The following is a 22,949-nucleotide window of genomic DNA, read 5'->3' on the forward strand; positions in this document are numbered from 1 at the left end:
TGTTTGTGTGTGTTTTGTCATGGTGATGTATTTGCCAAATCTCTCATTTCTGCTTTTTAATCCATCTAGGGGTGCAAGGAGTTTCCCAGTTTCCCTACACCAACAATCTCTACTTTTGTAAAGGGCTCAACTTGCAACCAATTATGTCCAACGTCCCATAAAGTAAAAGCAATTGTAGATTAGAAAGAAAGAAAAATCTCCACCAATTGTTTCAAAAATAAACAAAAAGATGGTAGATTGGACATATGACAAACCATTATTACCTTTGTACACGCCCAACTCATTTTCCTTTTCCACCTAACCAATAATACAACATGGTTTTTTTTTTTAGCTGCAACAATAATAGGTCCGCTATTTCAAACCAAAAAGAGAGAGCCACTGCTGTCTGTAACTGTAACTATAACAGCGCATTCTAATCTGGACACTGACATTCATAGATAGTTGTGATTGATAAGGATGTATTCCATGACCTACCAACATATATTTACTGATCATAACTTGATATGTAACAAGTTGTAACATAAAATTATGCTAAAAGTTGTATCTCTAGCCAAATTACTTAGTATACATTTCCGCGTGTGGGTTGTCACACTATTAATGCACGCTTTTGCCATATCTATTTAGGAACTTGAAGTTGAAGAATATCACTTAATTTGGAGCTTAACAATTTCAGACGGAATATGGCAATTTTAAGAACGATACGAAAGAGAATAATTTGGAGCCTAATATCCCGGGGACATCTAGGAGTATATACTGCGTATCTTTTTACGTATATCTTTTTTACGTATAACCTAATACTTAAACTCAATTAATACAGTTCTCAAAATAAATAAATAAATAAATAATACTAAAACAGTCCCTTGTCCAAAGGGGAAAAAGATACGTATCAATGTATCATGCAGATTGTATATAATGGCCTTTAATTTTTTAATTTTTTGCAAACAGTACAATTGTTCAACTTTTGGAACTCGTTGTATCTGCTCAATGATGGCAAGCAAATGTTACAACTAAATCAAATGCAACAAGAAGGAGCCGCAAAGAAACAACTTAGCTTGAGTCTAATGTATTTTGTGCACCTGTTATGATGGTAATATATGTCCAAATTGTGATGGGTTTAGTGTAATTCAACATTGGATCCAAGGTTTACCTCCAAAGAAATGGATTTAACTTTGACTTGGATTGAGTTCAATGCACTCAGTACATTTGGCCAATTGAGATAATAACAAGTGACCAAAAGTGGACATATGTCACCATTGTAAGATGTCCAATACAATTAAATATTAGACCCAAATAATTAACTTTGCCCCAAAGGAAATACCAAAACTAGGGGGTGCTCACATCATACTTGTTATCCTTCCAAACATACACAAAAGTAATTAACTCTGTGCGAAGTGACAAAACCGGTTTCTTGATTAATAAAACCCATGATTCCAAAAAACCTGTTATGGCCGAAGTTGCAAGTGAACAGCCAAACAAAACCGGGGAAACTCAGAAGCCGTAAGCAAGAAACTAACCACTACATGTCTACATATTAAAGTAAGTCCAACTAGAATTTTTTTAATAGTGAGCGTGTAAAGCCAGCTCTGACCTTAACAAGCTGACCCGTGACCACGTTGTATTTCTGACTTGTCAGCGTTTCTCTAAAACAACCAGTTCCTGTTCACCTAATTACTTCAGCTCCCCAGTTTTGGAATTCGAGAAACTCATCATTAAACGGTAAAGTGTAAACATGACAGATAGGCTTGGAAGAACCTGTCCTCTTAGAGATAAGAATGTGGAATTGAAGTCACGAGATTCTCTTTCCAGTTGACTCAACGGTGGTAGCTAGAAATGGACCAGTTGGTGGAGCATTTTAAATATTCATTTTCAATTTTTAAATAATATTATATATTTTTTCATACATTTTTTTTACTCATATATTTTTTTAAAAAATATAAACAATATTACTCAAATTTCTCTATCAAACAGGTCTTAGAAAGCATGAAATGGTAGGTTTCTTTGAGTGTCAAGTTCAAATTTTGTTTCTGCAGAAGAAGAAAACATACCGTTAGCTCTACACAGACTACACACTAGCATTGACTCAGCCCACGTGCAGATGATTGGATGGTATCTTCACCAATAAAATTGAAGAATGTGTCACGTTTTTATCATTTTCTCTTCTTCATATTTCGAGAAAGAGGGCTTTATTCAAATAAGAGAAATGTTAACAAAGGTATTAGAGCATTAAATTATGAACTATTTTTAAAAATATTTTATGGAAAAATGATTAAGTAATTAATTTTTCAAACAGTTTTTTATATTTTTCATAAAAATGATGTTAACAATTTTTTTAATATAGTTTATTAACAATTGCTCTAAGAGCACTCGTTAGTACTAGCTAAAATAAGAATTATTTTCTTAATCTGTGGAGTAACATTACTTTTATATGAGTTCATCACTATAACATCACTTTTGTTATATATCAATTGTAATAGAACAGGCTAATAGTTGTAAAAATTAAAATTAACAAAAAAATGTTCCCAAACATTTTGCTATAATAAGACTAGGGTTTTCCTCGAGTGGAATTAGAGAAGATGGGAAGATCACACCATCACAACTCCTCCTAGGATTAAGCAAAAGAAGAAGAGGAAAAGAAAAGAATGGTGTTCATTCAAAGTGACATTTGTTGCATACGATAGCCTTTTGGGCTATACGCCTAATATTAAGATGAAAAATTATTTTTAATTAATTAAAGTGAAAAAGTAACTGCTTTGAGTAGAAAAGATTATTCGATAACAGCGATACATTAAAAGAAAAAGAGAATTAAGAGAGAAACGTTACTATTTTGGAGATATTTGGTGGTGTGAAGTTTATTCGCAATAATATGTTGAGTATGTAACATTCTAAAAATATTTCGCTCTAAAAAGGTTGAAAAATGTTTTTTCTCTATTGAATTTGTTTTCTGTTGACAAAATAAACTGTTTAATGTTTTTTTACTTTGTTGAGGCTGTTTTCTATTGATCACTGAAAACTTTTTTTGTTGACTTGCGTTTTCTACTGTACCAAATATTTGTAAATGCGAAAACTGTTTTCCATCAAAACAACATGTCACTATATAAATAGAAGAATGAGCTTGAGGTTGTGTTTATTTTGATTGAAAATATTTTCTCCACTTTCAGGTATTGGGCCCGATTGAATATGGTGTGGTCAAACTGAACCGGAAAATAAGCCCTCATGGGGCGTAAATTGTTTTACACCCCTTAAAAGGCATTAAGTAATTTACACCTTACCACTCGAGCTACAAAGAGTTAAAGACCCTATTAATAGCAATGGGGCCATATATAGCGAAGTGGCACGAATGACCCCAAGTGTAACTCTAGAAAGAGAATGGGTCACTCTTCTCTCCTCTGGCTTTGTGGGTGGTGGTGGGCCTGGTGGCCCTCATTTGCAACTCAGAAGGGGAATGGGTCAGGGGTTTCATCGGACAATAGGTTTTCCTTCTAGCCTTTTTAAGAAGATTTGGGCTCTACGCGATGGGATTCTCATTGTTAGAAAAGTAGGTAATGCTAAACTGTTGGTTGATGTAGATGCCATGGAAATTGTGTCCATTGCTTGTTCTAGTCATGTTCCTAACTTTTATTTTTTAGGAAAACTTTATAGATAAAATTGTATTTTATATCTATGACATCCCTTAATAATGATTGTTTTTTATCATTAGACTAGGACACTAATTGATTTTTGATGTAAGAGGGATTGAACTTCAAATTTCCTATTTAACAACAAAAGGCCTTTACCAATTAAGCTAACTACAACAACAAATTTCCTTACTAAATTGGGTTGTAATCAAGTAAAGGCTATAAATCACATTGAGCTAACTTATCATAATCCTATCCTAAAACCTAAATTCCTACTAGAATAGGATGTAATGACTTCCCCCGATCTAATAAGGGCCTATTTATTTAATTAATATCTATTTCTACCCCAAAAAATGGTAAGTTAACATACCTTGAGATTTTTTTTTTTTTTTTGGAGCTAAACGATAGAAACATACCTTGAGATTTAAATTAATGTCAATTAGGTCCAAGCCTTTTTAAAATTAATTAATTTGGTCTATAAAGCTAACTTAGTCTCTAATACAATTAGGAAAAATGACTAATTGGCCTAAGAGCATCCACAGCAGTGGAGCTAAAAATTTAGCTTTTTAGCTCCACCAAAAGTTACTTTATCTATTTTATCTACACACATGCCACAGCAGTGGATCTATTTTAGCTTGCAACACAATAAAATAATATAAACATCACAATAAAATAATATAACCACTACAATAAAATAATATATCCCACTACCAAAAAAAAAACATCCACAGCACGAACCACAACTACTCTACCATCAACCACAACCATAACCACCACAACAGGAAAAAAAAAAAAAAAAAAGACACCCACAGCACCACAAAACAAACCTGTAGCACACCACAAAACAAACCCACAGCCACAAATCACAAATCGAATTAGCAAATCACAAATTGAACCCACAAAACCCAAATCCAGCTACCCAAACGTCGAGGGACCGAAGTTGAGCTTCGGTGATGTTGGGCTTCGGCGGCATGGGTCTGAAGGACCAAAGTTGAGAGAGTGAATGGAGAGACCGGACCGGAGTTGAGAGAGTGAATTGAGAGAGATGAGCTTCAGAGTCTCAGAGATGAGATGAAAGTGAATGAGAGAGAGAGAGAGAGAGAGAGAGAGAGGCACGGATAAAAGAATGAAAAAGAAATGAGCAAGTGGAAGCTGGTGGAATAAAATAATAGAAGTTGGGTGATAAAATAATTTTTTTTTTTTTTAGCTCTAATGAACAATGCACATCTATCTATAGATGTGCATTGTAGCAGTGGAGCTAAAAAAAATGGATTTAGCAGTGGACTGTAGCAGTGGAGCTAAAAAAAATGGATTTAGCTCCACTGCTGGAGCATCATTTGAGTAGTAATGTAGCTAAAATTTAGCAATATAACAATATAGCTACACTGCTGCAAATGCTCTAACATGTCTAGAGAGTAAGTCGACTTTAGGGAAACATCAGGTATGTCAATGGAATTTTTTTATTTTTTATTTTATTTTTTAAATCTAGAAAGATAATACTACGTGTGGGCTTTTAGATGCACACAATACAATATTTGGATGGTGGGCTTTTAGATAAGTAATGCCTAATCATGCTTTTAGAAAGATACTTCCCTTTTCTTCAACAACAACACCAAAGCTTCTGATCAAGCTGAAATCAAAAATCTTTTTGGAGACCAAGTCATCAAGCAACAAGAAAGATACCTAGGCCTTCCATCCCTAATTGGTCAAGGAAAAAAGAAGGCTTTTAACAAGATTAAGGACTAGCTTGGCCAGAAAATTGCAAGTTAGAAAGGGAAGCTACTGTCCTTAGCTGGTAAAGAAGTCCTCATCAAAGTAGTTGCCCAAGCCACTCCTACCTATACCATGAGTTGCTTCAAGTTACCTGACTCGCTATGCAAAGATTTTAGCTTTATGATCAGCAAATTTTGGTGGGAACAAAATCTAACGAGCGGAATATATCTTAGGTCTATTGGGACAAGTTATGTAAATCCAAAGATACTAGCGGCATGGGTTTTAGAGACTTAAAAGCCTTCAACTTGGCTCTCCTAACTAAGCAAGGTTGGTGTCTCCTCCAAAACACAAATTCTCTTTTCCACCATGTTTTCCAAGCCAAGTACTTTGCTGACAGGTCTTTCCTTGATGCTCAACTCGGCAAAAGACCATCATTTGCTTCGCAGAGCATTATGGCTACTAAGAGCATGGTGGAAGATGGAATTAGATGGTCTATTAGAAATGGAGACAAGGTGAATATATGGAATGACAAGTGGATTCCCAACCCCAAAACATACAAGATCATGACCCCTATAAACCCCCTGATGTATAATGAGAAAGTTTCAACTCTAATTGATAAAGAGAGAGCCGTGTGGAAATCTGAGTTGGTTAACTCCATTTTTCTCCCCCATGAGGCTTGAGCTATTTTGGCTATCCCTTTGAGCTCGACTCTTCCTAAGGACCGTAAAGTATGGTCTGGCACAGCCAATGGGGTGTTCTCGGTCCGAAGTGCCTACCATGTTAGTCATAAGCAACTATCCAAGTTCAATGTTAGGGAATGTTCAAATAACACCAGAATGAAGTCATTGTAGAATCAATTTGGAAGTTCCACTTCCCAAACAAAATTAGAAACTTTATTTGGCAAGCTTGCAAAGACATTCTCCCAACTAAAACTAAGCTAAGAGACCGCGAGATTCCAGTGGAAGTGGAGTGCGACTTATGTGGAGGGGTGGAAATAGCGGGTCATATGTTCTGGGGCTGTGATTTTGTAGCAGCAGTTTGGCAAATGGTTAATGTCAAAGCTCCTGGCCTCATGATTAACCCATCAAATTTCCTTGACCTATTTTGGTGCATAATGGAGGCAAAACCAGACCAAGACCTTGAAGCCTCCGCAACAACGGCATGGATTCTTTGGAACAACTGAAATGCAGCGCGACATGGGGAAAGCAGTAGAACTGCCTTGCAGATTTTTGAGGCTTCAAGACTTTACTTGGTAGAGTTCCAAACCCACTGTAATTCTCCTCAAGCCCATCAACCCCACGCCCCTTATTTATGGAGGCCACCTCCACCAGGTTGGTACAAGACAAACGTTAATGGTGTTGTTTTCAAGGAGCGAGGTTAGTGTGGGATTGGAGTGGTGATTCGGAATGATAAAGGCCAAATAATGGGAGCTCTTAGCAAAACACTCCCATACCCGTTGGGAGTGCTAGAAACCAAAGCCAAAGCAGCCGAGATTGGCATAATTTTCTCCTGGGAATTGGGTCCTAGAGAGATTATTCTTGAGGGAGATTCCCAAATTGTTATGAATGTCATTGCCAACCATGACCCAAGCCCTATTCAGATCCAACAGCTTGTTGCTGGTATAAAATATTGAGAACCAAAGTTTAGAGCATGGAAAACCTCCTTCACGCGCAAAGAGGGGACCAGGCAACTCACCTCATGGCTAAACATGCCAAGCAAATTTCTGAATGTACTATCTGGGTGAAAGATACTCCCCCTATAATTGTTTCTCAAATCCTTAATGATTTATTTGATTGGGTCTCGGCCCAGTTTTATGAAAGCTTATCAACATTCTTATCAAAAAGAAAAAAAAAAAAAAAAAAAAAAAAGAAAGATACTCAACCAACCCAAGTAACACAACTTAAAACCTGGGATGCCATGAATGACCCCCACAAGTGTCGACAGTTCAAATTACCACACAAAAACAAACATAACACTACGTGTCATTCATTTCTCAACATTGAACTAGTACAAATACCTAGCTATATATAGCTACCATACATGGTCCACATTCATATCCTAAAAATTTGCAAGTGGAACACAATTCAATTCACACAGAAACTGAAAAAGTAAAACAACAGAAATGGAAAAAGAAAAGGATTAGGAGAGAGATAAGGAGGAGGAGGACGTTGAGAAGCAGAAGCAAACGCCAAACATAATGCCAATGAAAGCAGTGACCCATGATGCTTATGGTGGAGGAATGTATGGTACTGAGCCAGGCCAACCAAAGAAACCAGTAAAGCCACCAACCAGTGAAACCCAGAGTGCTAATGGGCCTGTTGAGGCCACCAAGCACACCCTCCTCCCTCAACTGGTGATCGAGATATTGATATCACTGGCCAATCTTACATTCAGTAACTATTTTGTGAATTTATTGTTTCTGTTTTAGAATTCCAGTTTCTTTATATTTCGTTTGTATTTTGGTTTTTGTTCTAGTTGATATTCATCAACTTTGTTGTTGATCTACACGTTTGTTTACTTCAAATTTGGCCTAAGTTTAATTATACATGGTCCTGTGAAAATCGAAGATATTGGATGAAACTGAAATTAGCAAGATATATAGCATTAGAGCATGAGAAGGATATTGTGTGTGTTCCTTGAGTGTAATTGAAATTATAAAGATCACTACTGTAATTGGAAGTTTTGGACAAGGAAGGAAGGAAGAAAATATGAGGCACATGATCGAAGATTTTATGGGATTTTAATTTGGGTGTTTTTTTTTTTTTTTTTTTGGCTGAATGAAAAAGGGGGTCTCCAGTGTGGGCTCATCGACCCCACGCCACGTGACGGTAATAGGTAATACCACGTGTACCACACAGGTCTTGCTGGAGTTATCGCTCAAACTGCTCCTCTCTGGGTGCAAAATAAGGACTCCTACCATCAAGTCACACCCTGTGTGGTTAATTTGAACGTTATGCATCATGATATGTCATGATTGAGGAATATTAACATACATTGAATATTTAAGACTAGGTTTTGAGTCTTGAGTTTTGTAGGAGTGGTTAGTAGCGGTGATTAGGGGTGTTCGCGGTGTGGTTTTAGGCCATTTTTAGCACCGCACTTTGCGGTGCGGTTTAGCTAAAATTATAACTGCATCGCACCTTATTTTGTGGCCACATGTGTGGTGCGGTGCGGTGTGGTGTGGTGCGGTTTAGAGTTTAGCCAAAACCATAACTGCACCGTATCTCATTTTTGCGGTCACATATGCAATACTATGTATAAGATGTGGTTTGAAGTCGATATATTTTTCAAATTTTGGGTTTTTCCTACTTAGTCCAAAACTAATATTTCCCTTTTTTTAGGCTAACTTTTAAATTATTGAGCTAGTTTTTCTTTATTTTGAGTTGGCTTTTCTAGTCAACACTTGTTAGGGTTATTAAACTTTTTTTTTTTTTTGAAAACTTGGGTTATTAAACTATTAATAATATATTTAATATTAAAAATAAATAATTATATTAATATATAGAGAGGATGCGGTGTGGTGCGGTTTGTGCGGTTTTCTTATTATAAAACCACAAACCGCACTGCACCATGTGGTGTGGTGCAGTGCGGTGCATTATTACTTGCAGTGCGGTGCGGTTATGGTATTTTGTGGACGATTTTGGTGCGATTTTTGCGGTTTGTGTGGTTTATGCGGTTTGGTGAACACCCCTAGCGGTGATAACTGAATGCTAATTATATAGTCCAGATTACTGGCATTAGAAGATGCAATAATGCAATATAAAATAATATAATATAATATGTCCCAAATATTTTATTTATATAATTGTATTTAAATTTGTTGTAGAACTCAATTATCCTAAAAATTAAACATTTTTAAAGTTAAGATTATTGTTTATTTATTTCAAATCAATCATATGATAATTTAAAGAAAAATAATAAAGAAAGCATTTTTGTATTTCAATTGCATAACAAATATATATTTACTATTTACGTATCAAAGAGACGGATAATTAGTAATTTTTTTTGGCAAAGACTTTTTTTGAGAGAGAGAGAGAGAGATTTTTGGAGTGGGGGTTTATTTGTTTTTTTAAAACTATTGTGTGCATTAATAGAGGTTTTTTTATTTATTATTTTTTTAAAATATACCTATAACAAATTACAATCCTTTTAAAGTGACTAGGGATAATAAGATATAGCTATTCTTAAGGAGCAATCTTAAAGAGCAATTTATTTGTATGTGATAAAAATGAAACTTAATAATTATTTCATATAGATAATCATTCAATTATAATATTTATTCTTGTATACCAAATATAATAATTATTTGTTAAAAAAAAATTTATTCTTACATACTAATATGTTCAAACTTTATGCGTTTTTTTTCCCTAAATAAACCTTGTGAGTATTAGCGAAAATCATAGAGATTGGTTCTCATTTTAAGATTTTACTTGGGTTCTATTTAAGTCAAACATTAACGTATCAAAATAAGTTAACTTTGCTATATTTCATTCAATGCTTAGACCAAAATGGCCATAACTATCCTTTAAATCATCCTCCTAATAACATGTTACCTTATTTTATATAATACTCTTTTATTAAGGGAATTAGAGTTCAAATTCTTCTCCTCAATTGAAACATAAAATTAGGGGTGTCAATGTTCGACCCAACCCGCGAACACGACATGAACCCGACACGGGTTTTTTCGGGTTAGGGTTGGACCTTAATGGGTTTGGGTCATAAACGGGTCGACCCGAAAGCGACACGATAAGAAATGTGCCATAAGCGAGTCAACCCGCATAACCCACAATAGACACGTTTGACCCGTCAATTTATTTGTGTCAATCCGAAATTACCCACTTAACACAACTCGTTTAACTCGTATAACAAATAATATTTATTTTATTTTAGATTTGTCAAGTACCTTTTATATCCAACATATATTTTAAATTTAAAAAGAAAAGTGAGTAATTACAAAAATTTACAAGGGATATAATTTGAAATTGAAACTTTATAGACCCTAGAGCTACTAATACTTTTTTTTTTTTTTTTTGGCATAAAACTTGCACAAATGAAAATGGATGAGCTTGTGGAAGATGTTATGAATTTGGACATCAACAAGGAATCTATGGATAATAATCATGGTCATAGTTAGGATTAGTCTACTGTTTGCTCAAATTCTTTCAATATTGATTCTTAGCATTTGGCGAGTTTCAAGAATATTATATTTTTGTTGAATTATATTATTTTATTTTTGTTAAACTTTGTTATTTTGAATTTGGGTTGAAGTGTATGCACTTATTTTGGAGTGTAAAGAACTTATATTCTAGATGAATGTTATATTTTTGTTGAACTATATTATTTTGAATATGGGTTGAAAACTTCAAGTGTATACACTGCTTTTTGGGATGTAAAAAAAATTATTTCTAGATGGATGTTATATTTAATATTATGTAGGTTAAAATAGGTTGTGTTACATTCATTTAACCCAACACGACTCGTTTATTAAGCGTGTCAAATGGGTTGGGTCAGGTCAACCCGCCTTATTAACAGGTCGGGTTAGGTTGAAGGATCATGACACGATTATTAAATGGGTCGGGTTAGGGTTGAGCCATTTAGTCGAATACCCCTACCTCGATACGACACGAACCCGACACGCTAACCCGAATTGACACCCTTACATAAAATAAATATAAATAAAATACAGCAGCGGTTTTTTATTCTCGTCAAAGCCTTCCTCAATCAAAGCTAAAAAGAATCAATAGACAATAGAAGATTTGAATGCTATAAGAATGGGTTTTTAGAAAATGAAAATCTAGCCCCCATCTCTTCAGACCTAACTTATGACCAAAAAAAGTCCAACACCCATACCATATACCAAAAAAAGTCGCTTTAACTCTAATAGTTTGTTTTGTGTTTTTGTTTCTGTTTTTGTTTTTTGTTGTTTTCCTGATCCAACATATTTCATGATTTAATGGAATGTGTGACACATTGTAAGGGAAAGTCAGTGCGGCCCCACATTGATTAATCTCAAACCTAAGGGAAAAGTAATAGAAATGAAAATTACATATTTGAGATAGTGATCCCACTTGAATGTCAACAAGCAATATTGCTGATTCATCTGAAAATGCATAATTGAGTGTTGTGAAAGCGAACTGATATATATATCTCAACTAACAAACACATTCAAGTGGTAAAGTAAATGATGCATGTGCAAAGCCAAGACCATCTATGATTGTTCTTTAAGTCTATAATGATGTCAAGCTTCAAATTGTATGAGAAATATATGCTCGCTTTTGAAACATATCATAAAAATTAAAAATACACACACGTATATTTATAATCAACAGAAATGACAAATATAATGTCGCATCAGCTACCTAACGAGAGATTAAGCATTATGTTTAGTCTGCTTACTAACAAAAGGCAAAATACTTTTTAAGAGATTTGGGGTTTTTCTTTTAGGTTGAGATTGGTTGGGGTTGGCAAAGTCCTCAGCGAGAATCACATCAACCATCCTCTCCTCCTATTCTTTCAGCTATTGTCGGTGTTATTTTTTTAATTTTAATTACAACCTTAAAGTTCTGAATTATTTGAATTTTATCTTTTGAAGTTTGAAAAATTGAATTTTACACTCTGAAGTTTGATTCCGTTAACAAAACTCCACTCTCCATTAGTTTTGGTTGTAAAGTGACATGCTAGTGTTGATGTATACGAGTTTATTTTACAATTTACCTTATTTGTTTTTTATAAATACAGTAATATTTTAATTTATAACGTTCACTCTATAATAATTGATTTTTTTCCCATCAAGTCAAGATATTATTTGTTTTTTTGGTATAGACGATAAGGTTTGAACTTTATTATTTTTTCTCATCAAGTCATGATATTAATTTTTCTTTTTTCTTTTTTATAAACGAGATTGAAACTCTATCTTTTATTTGACTGAGAAAAATCTTTACCAAGTAGGCCATTTTAAACCCACTTGAAAGTTCTTTCATGGTATACCTACATATATTACTTCAAACATTTGGTACTCTCTCACCAAACAAGAAAATGACGCTACCACTTTCTAGCTTGCTTGCGTTGAGTGGTTGAACAGTTCACCGCCACGTAACGAAGTCCGCGAATAGGTGTATTGGATGGGCAAAACTGTCCAAGAAACTTATATTATGTAATCATCATACGTAAATATAACAAAGGGTCCGGACCGTCCGGTAGTGTTATATATCTGTGGGATAAGCAAAACACGTTTATAGGTTATGATGGCATAAGATGCAATTTTCTAACCTCAAAACACACGTTCTTTTAACAATATGACCATCACAAGTCACGGCTCAAAATAAAAAATAAAAATAAAACAAAAATAATCATTTTCCAAGGAATTATTTTCATCGGGTTGAATTTTCTAATATTCATAGGCAAGATAATAGACCATTTCATTTATTAGTAAAATATGTTTTAGGTATTATTGATTTTTCTGTTTGGATTAAAAAGAGTCCTTTTTTGGTAGAGCAAGATCTTCTCCAAAATACACTTGCTTTTTCAAATTTTGAATAAAGTTTCCGGACTTTCCATAAATTAAAAAAAAAAAAAAATCAATTTCATCAGTCTCAAGCTGAGTCTGCAGACTTCCAAGCAAGTCTCTACAAGGGGTGTCTAATAGAGTAGTTTGAAATGTGATTTTTGTAGTTTTTTGAAATACGTGTGAATGAAAAAGTGTGTGAAAATATGTGTAATGTTGTTTAAAATATGAAAATGTGAGTTGAGATACTAAACAGGCCCTAATTTCGCCAAAAACATTAGAAAATGCTCCTTCAATCTCAACTTTTCAACTCCATTCATAAAAGTCCATTCAATCAAAACGATGAACCAACTAATTAAAATTTGTCTTTTAAGGCACAAGGGAAGGGTTGATTGAAGTCTCCATTGTCAAAATTTTCATGGCAAAATATTACTTCGCATGGCAGCTTCTGTATACTTTTTTTTTTTTTTTGAAAAAACAGAAAGATGTCATAAACTTTATCCACGTGATGATTAACATTTCGTAATTTCATAATTGGACTTGGGTATGGTCCAAGCGGTGACCATAATACTTGTCTCTCTTTGGTCTTGGAATTCTAGTCAGCATTCCACCTTCTTAGAAATCCAGTATTGACAGATCAAAAAAAAAAAATCCAGTGTTGAATGGTGAGTACTGGTAAACCATGCATGCATCTATCCCAAAAAAAAAATATTTTAGGATCACAAATTTAGCCACAACTATTTTATGCGGTTGATTGTGATATGTGAGTGGTGGAAAAGAAAAAGTTATGAGTTTATGTAAAAATGCCAAACAACTAATTATAGTCTGTCATATAAGATAGTTGTAGAAAAAAGTGTAATTAAATTTGTGGTTCTAAAATAGCTCATCAAACTATTCAAAGGAAAAAAAAACAAGAATAATATATATATATTTTTTTTAAATCAAGATCATATTCAACTTGATTAATTTTTTTTAGGTGCTTTTTTTCAAGTACATCCTTTTTTTTTCTAAATACGGTACTTTTATTCAATTTATTTATTTGCAAAAACGTGGATATTGATTTAGGGCTTGTTTAGCAATATAATTTAAATACAATTTTCTTTTTTCAAATATCAAATAAAAAAAATTGTGGACTGTACAAAAGAATATTTGTTTGGCACTTATCCTCTAAAAACATTTTTAGGAAACTAATCTCCTAATTGATTGTAGAGAGCAATATGTTTTGGAAAAAAAAAAAAAAAACCTTTAAGGGTGTTTTTGTGTTGAGATTCAATTTTTAAACTTACCGTTAATTAAAACAATAATGTTGTTGTTATCTCTCTCTCTCTCTCTCTCATTTTATTCTCCACACATATTGTGGTATTTTTTTTATTGCATGAGAAATTGAGAACAATTTTAAGACGAACAAACATGCAAAATAGATGGATTTGTGTTTTGCAGGTAAGAAAAATCTTTTGTTTTCAAAATAGTGTGGAAATAATTTTCAAAAATTGAATTTAAAACTAGTTTTTAGATAATAATATTTACATTATAAATGTTTGGTTCCCACTTTTAAGAATAGTTTTCAAAATACAAAAAAAAAAAAAGAAAAAAAAAAGAGATGTTTGGGATACCATCCTACTTAAAAATTGAAATGTGAAAATAGAGCTCATGTATTTTTTTTTGGATAATGACAAGCTTTAAATTTAAAAGGCAAGAATTTTTTTGTGATAAAAATAAACTCTTTAATTTTAGAGACATAAAATTTTGGACAAATCTCACTATTTTTAATTTATTTACAACTTTACCATTAAAAACATTTTTTATATCTTGAAAAAAATTTGCTAACCTGCATTGAAAGTCCTATTTTGAATCAAAATAGGAAAATAATATAAACAATTTTCTAAAAATCATATTTAGATCGGTTTAGGATTCGTTTATTTTGTTGAAACTGAAATTTTTTTATTAAAAATACTATAGCTAAATATAAAAATTAGATCAAGAGTAACATAAATGGACAAAAATAAACAAACACTTAAACATCATCAGCAAATAGTAATAGATTTAAATGCGGATCCCACCATTTTCTGATTTCTAAAATAAAACTCTATTTAAATCCTCTTACAACTTTCTTGTCATCCATGTTATAGTTATCCACAAATAAAGACTGCCCAGTCGAAAAAGCTAGCAAACTCTTTGAACTTATCTGTAAAAAAAAAACATACAAACTATTTTTTTTTTTTAAAAAGAAAGAAATTCCAAGTAAAATCCCAAAATACCCTCTAAGTTCCTTTTTTTTTTCTTTTTACAAAGTAACTGTCAAAAAAACCTGAGATTCCCTCCCCTCTAAAAAGTAGTCACTTTGGTCCCAACCCCAACCCAACTCTACACATCACCTCCACCTCTGGACTCTCCCAACTCCCACTCCTCTTTTTCTTCATCTCCTCAAAATCATCCACACACTGTTTCAACTTCATCTTCTTAACTCGCTTCCTCGACTCAGCGAGTTTTTTTCCGGCGACTCGGTCAAAAATTTTCTCCCACCCTTTTTCCCAGTCCCCATGCGCGTCGCAGAGCTGAAGCGCCCCGTTCCTCCAGTTGGTCCAGCTCCACCCTTTGTAAAGCGATAGCATCACGTTGGCCACGCACTTGTCTTGACACGCCGGCGTGCACGGCCTGCACTTCGCCCCACTCAGTGGGCCCGGGCTCGAAATCGCCGCCACCGGAACGCCGTAGGGGGACGGCGGAAACGAGTATTTCCGGTCGGACACAATGCAGAATGGGAGGCGTTTGGCGATGTAAGGGACGCCGAGGGTGCTGAGTTGGAACTTGAACGATGCCTCCGAGTTGAGTTGGTGGTACCCGGCCGAGTCGAGCTTCGGGATTAGCGCGAGTCGCGAGAGTGCCACCGTGGAGGTGTTGAAATCGCCGATTCCGAGTCGGTCGTTGAGTCCGCCGAATGTGGATCCGGGCGGGACCAAGTATTTGCCCGGGACGAAGTTTCTCGGGTCGAGCGGGGCGTTCCAGTACCCGTCGACTCGGGTTCGGACTATCCAGTCGTATTTGAAGTTTTTTTCTTCTTGGTACGCTTTGATCATTGTTAGGCAACCCTCCACCAGGTTGAAGTATTGCAAGAGGCCCTAAAATGAAAAAGAATTGTAAATAAGAGGGGGCTTTGTTGCAATTAAGATAAATTGAAATGTAGTAGTGTCGCAATCCACGTAGATTGTGAGTGTGACCCCGTAACAAGAAGCTGGATATGCAACTCTGCCGTGTACCGTATTAAATGTGTATTTAGATACCACTTATTTTGTTGAAAACTGAAAATAATAATAATAAAGTTATTGTTTAAGCTTTGATTATTGTTTATATGCTTGATTATACTATCATAAAACATAAACAGTACAATAGGCATTGGTAAAAAAAAAAAAAAAGTTGAAAACACAAACACAAGGATAAGGATGCGCAAACCAAACAAACGCTAAATATAAAGGATAAGGATGCGCAAACCAAACAAACGCTAAATATAAAGGGTCCGGTTAATGTGTGCCCTTAGGGCACACATTAAGTTTTCTGTTTTTAAAAACATTTTCTCGAGAATTGAAAAAGTAAATTGAAAAAGTAATGACAGCTTTTTCAATTCCCGAAAAAATATTTTCAAAAACAGAAAACTTAATGTGTGCCCTTAGGGCACACATTAGTAAAATCCAAATATAAAATATAAAATAGTGTTTACTAAGAATTTGGACTTTTCGTAGTTTAAGTTGGATTTGTACCAATCAAGAGGGTTTAGGTTATTTTAATAAAATTCAACCCCCCAAAATTTAAAAAAAAAATTCAACCCCCAAAAATTAAAAAAAGTAGAATAAAAAACTCTTCAGATGGAAAAACAACAAGGTGTTTCGAACGCATGCATCTTCACACTCACATGATGGACCCTATACTTGTGGGGTCCACTCTCATATGAGTGTGAAAATATATGCATCCGAAACACCTTATACCACTACATTCGGATGGTTGGTTGAAAAGAAAATGCTCAACTTCCATGGGAGAGTATCAATGGTAAGTCGAGGGAAGAAAAAATAAATAAAGGACAAAATTTGAGTATAATATCTTAGGTACTATTTCTTAAATTTGTATTTTAAGACTTGGTCATGTGGTTATTTAATTAAAAAAATACACTTTTATCTCATGAGAAAAAATTTACATAGCAAAATCTTAAGAGGCAGAACAGACAATACTTAAATATTGTATCTAAGTCTTAACTAATATAAAATAATAATAATAAACACATTTATTGAATTTTGGCAACTTCTTTGGAATTATGCCATGGACAATTTTTTTTTTTTACCAATCCACTTTTAAAAAATCTTCATTTAACTTATTAAGTGATGATTTATATAAAGGTTATATTAATGAGTAATTCTAAGATATTCTCAAAGTACGATGAACGATGTTTTTTTTTTTTCACGTTTAGAATAAAGTCCATATCATAAATATAAGAAGCATCATTTTTGCTATTATCTGAAAGTAACTAAGTATTTTTTTTTTTTTTTTTTTTTTTTTTTTTTGGTAAACAGACGATTCATTACGAAAAAACTAAGCCATTACAACAGGATCAGAGCACTGCCTATTGAAGAACATGCCCGAAAAATCATCCATAAACACATTTATCATGTCCTCAGGCGGACTAAGAAAGGAAAGAAAATCAAAGTCTTGCTCAGCGCCCTTCCTAGCCAGCACATCCGCACACCGGTTAGCTTCGCGATAGCAATGCTTGAATTGGATCCGATGGAATTGAGTCACCAGCTGCCTACAGTCTTCCAATATAGGAGATATGACATTGTTCTCATAATTTAAATTAAGTAAAGCATCCACAATTGCTTTGGCATCAAGCTCTATAATCAAAGAAGGAAGATGTAAGTTGCTGCAAAGAATTAAGCCATCTCTCAGCCCCCATAATTCAGCCATAAAGCTGTTAGTTGCACCGATACGCCTGGAAAAACCAGCCATCCATTCACCCCTGTCATCTCTAACAAGTCCTCCACACCCAGCTGAACCCGAGTGAGTGCACAGTGCTCCATCAGTGTTCAATTTAGCCCATCCCTCAGGAGGTCTTTCCCAACAGATTCTTTTGATGACTTTACGGATTGGACTTCTAGGAGAGTAAACACAATACAAAAATTCTTCAGTTTGTTTGATTATCTCAGCAGCCAGCCCTGGGTTTTGGGTCTTCCTTTTAAAAACAAAGTTATTTCTACTTTTCCAAACATTCCAAATCGCAAAAGGAAAGATCATACTCCAAGGAGGCTTTCCAAAGATGAGACTCTTAGACATTCTTCCATTTGCATTTAGCCACTCCTGCAGATTTGCATTCCAAAAGTCGCGGTTTGTAGCTTGAATTCCCAGGTAGCACCAAACAGCTTTGACAGAGGAGCAGTCCCTGAGAGCATGAAGAATTGACTCCGGTTCCCTTTGACAAACAGGACACATCTCATCATTTATCACTCCCCTTCGCACCAAACAACTTTTCACTCCAATACTATTGTGTGAGCACATCCAAAGAAAAGTCTTAATACGAGGCAGAGTTTTCGCTTTCCAAATCCAGTTAGCAGAAAAAGGAAGAGCTGGTACATCCTCCATGGCAAGGCTGTAAGCACTTTTAAGGTCAAAAATACCTCTGGGATTTCCTGCCCATGTAAGCTTGTCCCCACCCCTACCTGTCAAGGACAATGGCGTGGCTTGGATCATCATCTTGATGCCTGATGGGAGGTCAAAAGGGATTTGATCCCAATCCCACCCTGTGTCCTTTATAATATCCTTTACTACTAAACCTTCAGCTCCCCTAGGTAGTGGACCTTGAATGAGGTGCCTAAGAGGCCCCATCTCTGTCCAGCAACTTTGCCAAAGGTTCAGAGTGCTATCTCTCCCTATAGCCCATTTACTACCTTTAGTAAAGACCTCCATGCCTTTCTTCATTGCTCTCCAAGTTTGAGAACATGGCAGCCTATTTGCATTGATGGTGTTTACTCTCCTTTGGTTGCAATACTTCATTCTGAGCACTTCGGCCCACGGTTTGCCCCTCTCCATGTGGAATCTCCAATTTAATTTAGCAAGCAAAGCAACATTTCTGCCTTTGGCTGCTTGCAGCCCCAGACCTCCTTCCTCCTTCGGTTTGGCCACCTTGTGCCATCCAACCCAGTGGATTTTCTTGGCTGTATCAGAGGAACCCCATAAAAAATTCCGGTTGACCCGATCAATACCATCTAAAATTTTCTGAGGAAGATACACACTTTGCATGACATAAGAAGGTATAGTGGCTGAAGAAGCTTGAATAAGAACCGAGCGACCCGCTAAGGATAGCATGTTAGCCTTCCACCCCGCTAACTTTTGCTTCACTTTATCCAAAATAAAATTGAAGTCCTGAGCAGAGGTTCTCGAGTGCTTAATAGGGAATCCCAAGTACTTACCAAGGTTGGGAGTGGAGTTGAAGCCTAAAATGTCACAAAGCGACTCTCGGGTATCCCTATCCACATTAGGGGAGAAGTACACTTTAGACTTAGACTCACTTATAGATTGCCCCGAAGAACTACAAAAATCATCAATAACATCCCTAATAGCACCACAATTTATATGATCTGCCCTAGCAAAAAACACCAAATCATCTGCAAAAAACAGATGAGAAAAGGCCGGTCCACTCCGGGACGCCTTAATTGGCTGCCATAGCTTTAATCTGCATTTTTCTTGAATGAGCTGCCCAAGAAGCTCCATACATAATATAAACAGATACGGGGACAGCGGGTCACCTTGTCTAATCCCTCTCGAAGGGTAAATTTGTTCTAAGGCTTCTCCATTGAATAAAATTGAAGTGGAAACTGTAGAAACACAACTCATTATAATCTCAATGATGTCCGAAGGGAAATTAAACCTAATCAGCATATCCCTTATGAAACTCCACTCAAGTTTGTCATAAGCCTTCTCCAAGTCAATCTTTATTGCCATATAACCCACTTTGCCTCTCTTTTTACTCAAAGTGTGAATAATCTCTTGAACAATGATTGCATTGTCGATGCCCTTTCTTCCTGGGACAAAAGCTGTCTGCAGGGGGGAAATAAGCTTGTCCAAATGAGGTCTCAGTCTAGCAACTATGGTTTTTGTCACAATCTTATAAACAGTGTTGCATAGACTTATAGGTCTAAAATTACCTAAAGTCTCTGGGCCTTGGATTTTTGGAATAAGAGCTATATGAGTTTGGTTCAAGTATGTAGGAATTTTCCTTTCCCTAAAAACTCTCTGCACTTCCTCAATAACTGATTTGCCTACAATCAGCCAGAACCTTTGGTAAAACCCAGCATGAAGCCCATCCGGCCCCGGAGCTTTAAAGGCTTTCAAGGACCAAAGGGCTGCCTTTATCTCCTCCTCCGTAACACCCCCACTAATGCTGTCCCTATCCTCATCCGAAAATCTGATCTGCCATTGAGAAACTGAAGGTGGCTGCCGCGGAACCAAACACAGGGAGGAAGTGTAAACATCACTAAACCCCCTTCTCACGAACTCCTTCACTTCATTTTCATCACTAATCCACTCCCCCATATAGTTTTTGATTGCTCTAATCTGGTTCCTTTTTCTTCTTACTAGAGTTGAGACATGATAAAATGTTGTGTTCCTATCCCCTTGAATAAGCCAATTAACCCGGGATTTAAGGGCCCAAAGCTCCTCCTCTTGGCTTAGCACAGTCTCAAACTCCTTCAAAAGCTCATTCTCAAGGTTGAGAAGGAAAGAAGAAGGCCTAACAGAAACTGCCCGCTGAATACCATTCAGCCGAGCCATTAACATCTTCTTCCTAGTAAAAATGTTTCCGAACTGCTGCTTGTTCCAATTCGTGGCATCCTTGGCAAAACTTTCTATCGCATTCATAAGGCCATTAGCTTGACCCCACGCTTGAGTAACCACCTTAGGGAAGGAGGGATCTGTCAACCAGCAAGTTTGAAATTTGAAAGGTTTAGGCCTGCCTAAGTGCACTCTAGGAACCACTTCTAGTAATACAGGACAGTGATCCGAGTGACATCTAGTGAGATGCACCACTCTGGCGTCGGGGTAAAGCAGGCACCAACTTGGATTAACAAAAAATCTATCGATTCTTTCTTGAATTAGAGCTTGAACTTCCCTTTTGTTTGTCCAGGTAAACCGGGGTCCCGAAAATCCAATATCTATCATGTTTACATGTGCCTTAATAAACCATATTAAAAAAAAGTTTTAAATCCTATTAAAAAGAAAAATTAAAACCACTTTTACAATGAATATAAAAAGTTGTCACCTAATTTAATCCGCAGGAGCACTTGTTAACATTTTCATGTATTCCAGTTTTGCTAACGAATAATATTCTTTATGTTTACTGTCTAAACAAATCACGAAACCCCATAAAAAATCTATCTAAAAGCAAACTAGAATATGCTTATTATCTAAACAAATCACGAAACCCAATAGAAAAATCTATCTAGAAACAATCTAGAATAGTACTATTGTCGAGGAGTGCCTTGAATGTGACTTATAGAAGTGCCCACAAGTGTATGGTTCTGGTGGAGTATCAAGTATCAATCTAATCTAAACAGTTATAACAGGGACAAATTTTTTTTATTGGTCGCAAAAGTTAGTGCTTCAATTAAGAAATTTGCCATATCCTCAGAGTTCCAAAATTTTCGTGCACTGATAAAAAAAAATACAGGAAAGATAAAATAAAATTACAACACGTTATTTCTGTGAGAGTAGTAGTGGTCAGGTTGGTGGATTAACAAACAAATAATAATAATTTTTTTGAGAAAACAAATAATAATTATTATTCTGTCAATCTTTGTCGAATCAGATAGGTAGATAAGCTAAATTTTAGATTTAAATTTAAAATTTATATATATATATATATATATATTTGGCAAGGTAGATTAACAAACCTGAATACCGTTGGGCGAGTTGGCCGCCGTGAGGACTCGGACCTGTGACTCGGTTTCCGGCAAGGTCTTGGGCTCGAAGATTCGAACCGAGGCGAGTCTAGGAGCGCTTTTCAAAAGTGAGAACTTGAACGAGTTTTGGTCCAATGGACTGTGCAAAAAAAGATCCGAATTCGGATACACTTTAAGAATCTTCTCCACAATGGACGGTCCGGTTAGCTCGAACCTCCGGGCCCCACCAACCAAACAAACCGCCATTCTTGACCGATCCAACTCGTCCTTCCTCTTCCTCCACCACGACTGAGTCCCCGCCGAGTTTGTCCCATTTATCACCGAAGAATTCGAATTGTCGACCTGCGGTGGTGGCGAAAAGGCGTGGCTGATGATAAAGTCTCGGAGAGGGGCAAAAGAGGAAAAGGGATTGTTGGGTGTGGAGGAGAGAGAAATGAAGAGAAAAAGAGAGATAGGTGGGATTATCAAAAAGAGAAAACGCCAATCAAGATCTGAAACCCATCTCGAAATATGCATGGTGACGATGTTTTTATGGTTGTTTATCATCTCTGATTCTTTTCATGGTATTTCCAGGATCTTCCCAAACAAGAGAAATTTTTAAGAATGAAGGAAAATGAATTCCTTGGGATTGCTTTTTTATTTTCCCGGACGAGTTGGTTTTTCTTGGGTGATGAGGAAGATGGCAAAGTCTTTTGGCGTGAGCCGTGAATGGGGTTTTTAGTTAAGCTGGGAACAATTGTGCTTCATCAAGGGTACTTTCGGAATTATGTATTCAATGCTTTCTCATAAAGTAATACCGAAACCGCTTCTGAATTCTGAACTTACAAAACTGGTAATTACTTTTGATGAATGTGATTACTATTTTTAATCATGATCCATTTTTATTTTTTATTTTTTTTTATAGGGATCCATTTTTAATTTAATCCTTAAAATGTACGAACTTTGAGGTGGACCCCCTCAAAAAATAAAAATAAAAACTGTGAGGTGGAAGAATTTTGACGACATTCTTATATTCCTTTATTTTATTTTATTTTATTTATTTATTTACACGTTATGGGTGTAGTTGTTTTCATGACAGGTTAAGAATGATAATTTTGATATAATAAATTAAGAATGAACAATTACACATTCTTGATATCGTGTAATATCCATAAAAATACTACATAGCTTCGAGAGTGGCCT

The 22,949-nt window shown here is 35.5% G+C and overlaps 2 protein-coding genes across 2 annotated transcripts; one reads left to right on the forward strand and one right to left on the reverse strand.

Moving 5' to 3' along the window:
- Positions 1-5,602: 5,602 nt before the first annotated feature.
- Positions 5,603-6,007, forward strand: LOC126695279 (uncharacterized mitochondrial protein AtMg00310-like). Its single transcript, XM_050391966.1, has one exon. It carries the CDS (start codon positions 5,603-5,605, stop codon positions 6,005-6,007), a length of 405 nt encoding a protein of 134 aa, XP_050247923.1.
- Positions 6,008-14,869: 8,862 nt separating this feature from the next.
- LOC126712541 (uncharacterized) lies at positions 14,870-22,585 on the reverse strand. Its single transcript, XM_050411899.1, has 2 exons — positions 21,759-22,585; positions 14,870-15,950 (listed from the first exon to the last, which is right to left on the reverse strand). The coding sequence occupies exons 1-2, from the start codon at positions 22,311-22,313 to the stop codon at positions 15,168-15,170; spliced, it is 1,338 nt and encodes a 445-aa protein (XP_050267856.1). The 5' UTR covers positions 22,314-22,585; the 3' UTR covers positions 14,870-15,167.
- Positions 22,586-22,949: the final 364 nt, after the last annotated feature.

This window comes from Quercus robur, chromosome 2, assembly GCF_932294415.1.
Source record: "Quercus robur chromosome 2, dhQueRobu3.1, whole genome shotgun sequence".
In the NCBI taxonomy this organism is placed as follows: Eukaryota; Viridiplantae; Streptophyta; class Magnoliopsida; order Fagales; family Fagaceae; genus Quercus; species Quercus robur.